This window comes from Vespa crabro, chromosome 6 (genome assembly GCF_910589235.1).
Source record: "Vespa crabro chromosome 6, iyVesCrab1.2, whole genome shotgun sequence".
Taxonomy (NCBI): Eukaryota; Metazoa; Arthropoda; class Insecta; order Hymenoptera; family Vespidae; genus Vespa; species Vespa crabro.
In genome coordinates, this window is record NC_060960.1 from 9,085,119 (window position 1) to 9,092,618 (window position 7,500).

Sequence of the window (7,500 nt, forward strand, 5' to 3'; positions counted from 1 at the left end):
GAAGAAATAAATCGATGTATATGCCTTCCTGCTTTTTTCTTTTTTTTTTCCCCTCCTTAAGAATAAGACATGCAATAAAAGCGTTCGTCTTTTATTATCTTATGAAAATTCATAGGAGTCTCGTTCGACAAATGTTCGATTATTTGTTCCTATTTACTCGTTATATCGAAGATATTATGTATGTATTTATGTATATAGGATATAGTATAGAACAACGAAGAGATAGATACACATAAATATATATATATATATATATATATATATATATATATATATGTATATAATGTATATTAAGTATATATATTATACGTATTATATCACAAAAAAAAAAGAAAAAAATCTTTTATCGTTACAATAATTTTTTTGACGAATACGATCACGCCAATAAATATAATAAAAATTAATAACCACGTAAGTAAATATATCATTTTTATTTCTATATTTCCGATTGTAATATGCGTAATAAAATTTAGTCAATGCATATATGTATTTCTCATTTAATCATATCTATGTACGAGGAGTTTAATACGATGAATATTTATCTACATGTATATTGCGCATAATCGTAATTAATTTAACGATATCCTATGAATTTGTAATAATTCATGGTCATCGTAAGCTTGATCTTTGGATCCTTGAAAAAATATTTCATTTTATAATTCGAATTCGTGAATTTATTTTTCTTACTATGTAAAAATTCAACTCTTCGCGAGATATTATAATTATATGTAATTATACGAATAAAAAAAGAGAAAGGAAAAAAGAAAAAAGAAAAAAAAAAAAAAAGAAGAAAAATGATTTAGTAGAAAAGAAATTTAAGGTCCTTAACCAGGGATATCTTAGGAAGAGATAGAAGTAAAGTCATTTTCTTGGGTAATGCGTACCACGTGGTTCCAGGTACGACATTGTGGGAACCAATCCATCTGACTCACATACCAGTGGTCTCTAACTAACACTGACAACCTCCACTTACTGATTACGAGCGAGAGAGCAAACCAATGAAAGAACGAACGAACGAACAAACGAACGAAAGAACGAACGAACGAACGAACGAACGAACGAATAAGCTAGCACTTGCTTTTGTTAGTAGTAAATTTATTTTACGATTCAATCCTTTCATTCTTTTCAACGTTATGCACCGCATAAACTTGCAATTTCGTGTGGAGTTTAAAAGCACACGAAAGAACGATCAGAAAAAGTCGTTCGCGTTTCGGCCTACGTTACAACGAAACCGCACGCGTCCTCGTTAACATCAACAAGTGTCCTCTTCTTCGAGCTAGACAATAGTATTACAATTGCACTCCTTGAAATTGAATATTATAAGAATAGTGAAAAGGAGACTACCTACGAATATAATCGAATTAAATTTTATATGTGTGCTTTATATATGCATGTACGTATGTACGATACATTAATGATAATAATGCGCGATATTTTACGTAATTCTAGGACGCGAAATTGCAGTTGAAATTTCGAAAGAGGGTATATAAACGCGATGCGCGTGTTCGAAGACCACTTAACTCTTTGTACTATACTTCGGACCCCATTATAAACTTACTCCCTACGTAGTTTCTCATTTCCCGTAACAGACACCTTCTAAGTCGGTCGTATTATGATGATGATGATGATGATGATGATGATGATGATCTCTCTTTAAATCGCATTTAATTATTCTAAAAGATATATCGAATTTGATAACAAAATAGAAATATTCTCGTTAATTAATATGTACTTATTTATATATCATAAAAAAGTACATATAATAAAAATATTATAAATATATAACGATTAAGTTCATCGCGAGATAGATAAAGTGTATATTGAAAAATTCAAGCAAACAATATATATATATATATATATGAGGTTATATAAGAAAAAGAAGATCAAGGTTCTTCGTTTTAATTGTCGATTTTTTTTTTTATGCATGAAAAAAGAAAGAGAAGAAAAAAAAGAAAAGAAAAAGAAGAAAAGAAGGAGAAAAGAAACGAAGATACACTTTGCATATCGTTCTTTAGAAAATTCTCGACAGACAATTTGTAATAATGGTAAATGAATTGATGAAAACTTTTTCTTTTCTTTTCTTCCTTTCTTTTTGTTTTTTTGTTTTTTTTATTTTTTTTGTTTGTTTTCTTTTTTCTTTCATTCCTTTACTTTTTCTTTTATTATTCTTGATAAACACGAGTAAGCACGCATAAATCTCTTCGTATGTTAAGGAATAGAGAGTTAGATATATTCTTTATTTACAAATATAGTATATGATCATCATGAAAGGAAGAGAGAGAAAGAGAGAGAGAGAGAGAGAGAGAGAGAAAGAGAGAGAGAGAGAGAGAGGCAAATATGATTATTGCATAATTGAACGTGGCATTAAGATATCGTGGGTCGAAAAAGCGTATTCAAAAAAGCATTATAAATTAGATAACAGTGTACCTTGTTTGTATCTAATCTCGTTACAACAAGACGAAATGCATGCAGAGTAAGTAACACACAGAGTAAATATACGTCTCGAAAGGGGGAACTCTTTCGGTGTATCGATGGTCAGCTATTAATACTTTCTCGTTGTTAGTGCTACACGGAGTGGCAGACCGGCAACGCGATAACGAATATATACTGTTTTTTACTCGTTCGCGTACCTAAAGTTTTTAAAAGACAGACGATCGATTTCATCTTCTCGAATCGTTTTAACGAATAAGCAAAAAAAATAACAACAATTACGAAAGAGCTATATATACATACACGCACACACACACACACACACACACAGATATATATATATATATATATACGTAAATAGATACGTAAATATATACATAAATACATAAATAAATAAATAATATACATACATAGATACATAGATACGTACTTACGTGCGTACTTACGTACATACTTACGTTCATACTTACGTACGTCTTTGTCCACTTTTCTTCTTTTTTTTTCTTTTTTTTTCTTTTTTTTTTCTTTTTTTTTTTTTTTTTTTTTTATACAAAAGAGGGTGTTACCGATTATAGAAACGAACATGAGCCATTCGACATACTACGTTTTTCCTTTTTTACTTCTTCTCGTTACTATTTTCGTTGGTGAGGCGTATCGATACGCAGATTGTCAACGGCAACCAAACGACGAAATTATATGGGAATACGACGTACGCAGACCATACAGATTCGGTATCAATCAGGTATATATATTTGTTTTTTATTTGTTTTCAATCGAATTTGAACAACAACAAAAACAAAAAGGTAGTACGTCGAATATTTTTTTTTTTTTTTTTTTTTTTTTTTTTTTATATCAACCCAACCGCACGCTCATACACGTACGCACAATTGCATTATAAATAATTAGATGATTTATATCATCGTAAACGTTTGCATTACAATTTTTTCTCTATCTCCTCTTCTCTCTTTCTTTTTTCTCTCTCTTGTTTACAGGAAGTAGAAGCAGAATATGGACCAACAATGGCTATCATTACTTGCATAGTGATCGATTCATTATCCGACGAAGACAACGGTGCTGTATGGATTAAGGCTGGCGGTTTAGGTCAAAATTTTGTCAAACTTAAGTTTAGATCGAAATACTCGAGAGGCCTTCGTTATAAAGTCTTTGTATATGGTCAATCTATGTTAAAAAAGATCTCGTAAATTATAATATTTAACTTTGAATCATTTATATATATATATAATTTTTATTTGCTAGATTTAACAGTGCCTACGAACAAATACACATACACACACACACATATATATATATATAAATATATATATATATATATATATATATATTTCTTTTTTGATACATATACTCATACATACATATATATAGTCGCCGATAAGATATAAACAAATTTAATTGAATTCGTTTATTCGTACTTATTAAAATCTATAATCATTTTGGTACACGCAGAGAACATTGTTAGAGGTACGCAAAGAAATGTTATCAGAGAACTTTCCTTAACGATCTTTCGTTATCTACTATCCAGTTATCATTATCTAGAAAAGCGTTAGAAACCTTAGAGGAGATAATGACGTGCGCACAAGCAATCGAGTAAAGTTTGAGAGGGGAAGTCAATGTACGAGTCATTAATCTGTTAGTTGAAATGTTGAAATTTAATGGACGGAACATTAAGATCAAAACAATTTCATTCGCTTATACATACACATACATATTATATATGCTTTTTATATTCATTCATCTCAAAAATATTCAAAATAATGTTATCAGGGAAATACAAAGCTACCGTTCTCGATGTAAAAATATTATTTAGATAACCATATTATATTAATCTTACAATAAGAATAAGAATAAAGGAAATAGAAGAAAAAATATCGTGAGCTATTCTATTATGTCGGAATTTGATTTTACGTTCTTAGTCACGTAATTCTCATCGAGAGATCGGAAAACCATTTAAAAGCGAAACGATTGGAGTTATCAAACAATGGGGGTTCCTTTACTCGACGAATACGACGGAGACACGAGAACGACCGTGATCGAAGAAATTCGAATATTTTTCCTTTCTTGCACGAAATAATAAACGACTATGAGTATAATTGAAGGGACATGAAAAAAAAAAAAAAAATATGTATATATACATCTTTCTCTTATCATATTAAACATAATTATCAAACAAACGAGTAATCACGATTTTATCATATTATTTCTTATCGTTCTTAGTGCACGATCGTTCTCGTTTTCTTATGTCGATTTAACCACAACAGCAATAAAAAAATATTATCTTCCTTCTTGTTTTATCCCGAAATTTCTTCCTTTTGTAGAATTTCAAGTCACGTATTCTCTGATCTTTAATAATACTCTCTCATTTTAATTTAACTCCCTGATTTTATACCATCGGAAAAAGTAAATTATTTATACGCATACCTATAACGTACGGTTCGATTGTAAAATAAAGAAAGTTCCAGATCATTTATTGTATGTTTATAAAGATATTCGAATGTTTTATTGGATATCTTTGTTGATTTTCAATATCGACATATATTGCTCGAAAATAACATAATAAATTATTTTATGCATGATCATATCCATTGGCTTAGATAGCTTATTCGATTTTTGAGAGAGGTCAAATTATGCACTGAAATAATATGATAATAAGTTGTCGATAAGTTTTCTTTCTTTTTTCTTTTTCTTTTTTTTATCATGTTTTTTTTTTTTTTTTTTTTATTTATTTTTTATTAATTCCTTTTTTTTCGAAAGAGAAACGAACACTGCATTAAAATCTGCAAATTTATGATTAATAAATAATTTCAAAATATATCTATACTATTTTTATATATATTATATATGAATATAATCAAATTTCAATCTATTTTATTCTTCGTTCTAATATTAAATAAATAAATAATTAATAAATATATATATATATATACATATACATGATAATTTTCTAAAATATTTATTGCAAATAAAATAAAAAAAAAGAGAACAAGAAAAAAGTAAAATAAATAGAATGATATAAATAATACATTAAGAATTAATATAAAAGTAAAACGATATAAGGAAGGATAAAAATCGAAACATGTGGAGTAAAAATTTTTGTGTACGTGTATTTGTGTATGAACGTTGTTGAATGGGAGTTATCCGTTCTCCGACCCTAGCTCCTTCATCGCTAAAGGGCTCACGAGGGTGCGCGTGGAAGCGGCTAGGGGTGACTCTGCACGCGAAGCCACGACAGTGGTTCAGGATGAAGGTAGAAGCCTCGCGATAACGATAGCGACGTTTAGTAAAAGCCGGCCGTCCGTGGCAAGCACAACCGCACCCTGTTGTCGATTCTCAAAAGAAGAGATCATCGAAAAGGGAAAGCCAAAAACTTTCTACACTGCCATTCACGATTCTAATAACTCTATTATTTCTCAAAATATCGAACGTCTTCATCCGGCTACGACATTTTCATCATCGCTAATATGCCACGGGTGAGTTGAATTTTTATTATTAAGTTTGTAGATAATGAGTCGATTGTAAAAAAGAAAAAAGAAAGAAAAGAAAAAAAAAGAAAAAGAAAAAAAAACAACTTCGAAATGATTTTGTAAGATTGTGGTATTATTTTATTTATTGTATTTTTTAATTAAGTCGTCATACGTATTTTTTTTCTTTCCTTTTTTTTTCTTTGTATTAAGTCGCCTCGTTTTTCTCTCTTTTTTTTTTTTTTTTTTTTTAAATTAATTATTTGTAACTAAAAAAAATACAGAGAACTTCGTTGATATTTATGCATCTACGTAATCCACGTAATTAAAAAGGAAATTATTAAGTCGCCTCGTTTTTTTCTCTCTTTTTTTTTTTTTTTTTTTTTTTAAATTAATTATTTGTAACTAAAAAAAATACAGAGAACTTCGTTGATATTTATGCATCTACGTAATCCACGTAATTAAAAAGGAAATTTTGAAATGATTTCCTTAAATGTAAATTCTGTAAAAAAAAAAAAAAAAAAAAAAAAAAAAAGAATTTAAGATCAAAGATGATAAATCTCGGATTCTTCGCGTGATCTTTAATTTATTGACATGAGGTTACATATACGTACTTATATGCATCTACGTGAGATAAATCGGTAAAGAGGTTTCGGACTAACAGGCAAATTAACTGGTTTCACGTTAGCTTGATTGACCCTTCCCATTAAATCTTCAAGCTTCATAAATACGAAAATATACTGTAACTAATGTAATTTTAGCCTTGTCGTACGAAGATAATGATAACAACTTTGAACGATCATCTACCGACGATAGTTCATTTTCTCAGCACGTTTTATAATAATTAGTATCCACGCGTATGTGTATATTTTCTTACATGAAATAATATCATACCAATCGAATTTAATTAATGGTTATTTTATTCGTCAGTCGATGATTACGTTATTATCCTAAATACATATTATAGTTCGATTGCTAGTTGGTTGTAAAAAATAAAAAAAGAAACAAAAAGAATAAAAAAGAAAAAACGAAACAATACTGACGTCATAGAAACAAAAAAAGAAACAAATTAAAAGACCAAAGAAAAAATATTAAGAAAAAAAATCACCTTCTTAGCAACGATTTGTTACGGTTATAGCAATGACCAGCGGTCATTTTCACAAAGGCCTCTGACGCATCGAGAGAATAACTTAGGGGAAATTTCGTTTGAATTGTAAGGCAGCTTGTCACGTGTTTCAATCTCATATATATATATATATATATATGTGTGTGTGTGTGTGTGTGTGTATAGTTAGAGAATAATGAATAAGACACGTGTCCATTGATAGTAAATGAATTTTTTTTTTGATTATCATTCTGACGATATAACGTATAATTTAGTTTTTAAATGAAATCTATAACGGCGATGAAATAATAATGACGATATATAATGGACAATAAAAATTTTGGAAATTTTTAATCGTATATTATAATATATTATGATTTTTCTATTCGTCATTTCTCATAATCATACATACATAAATACGTGAACACATAGACATTCAAACGTGAACATCAACGAACGACGATTTTATTTATGAATGGCAATTTCCGT

The 7,500-nt window shown here is 29.0% G+C and overlaps 1 protein-coding gene across 1 annotated transcript in view; it reads left to right on the forward strand.

Moving 5' to 3' along the window:
* The first annotated feature begins 5,794 nt into the window (after positions 1–5,794).
* LOC124424981 (rootletin) overlaps positions 5,795–7,500 on the forward strand; it is a 16,305-nt gene continuing 14,599 nt past the window's right edge. Inside the window, exon 1 of the mRNA XM_046964677.1 lies at positions 5,795–5,915. Within this exon, the coding sequence (XP_046820633.1) occupies positions 5,907–5,915 (9 nt within the window). The 5' untranslated portion in view covers positions 5,795–5,906. The remainder of the gene's footprint in view (positions 5,916–7,500) is intronic.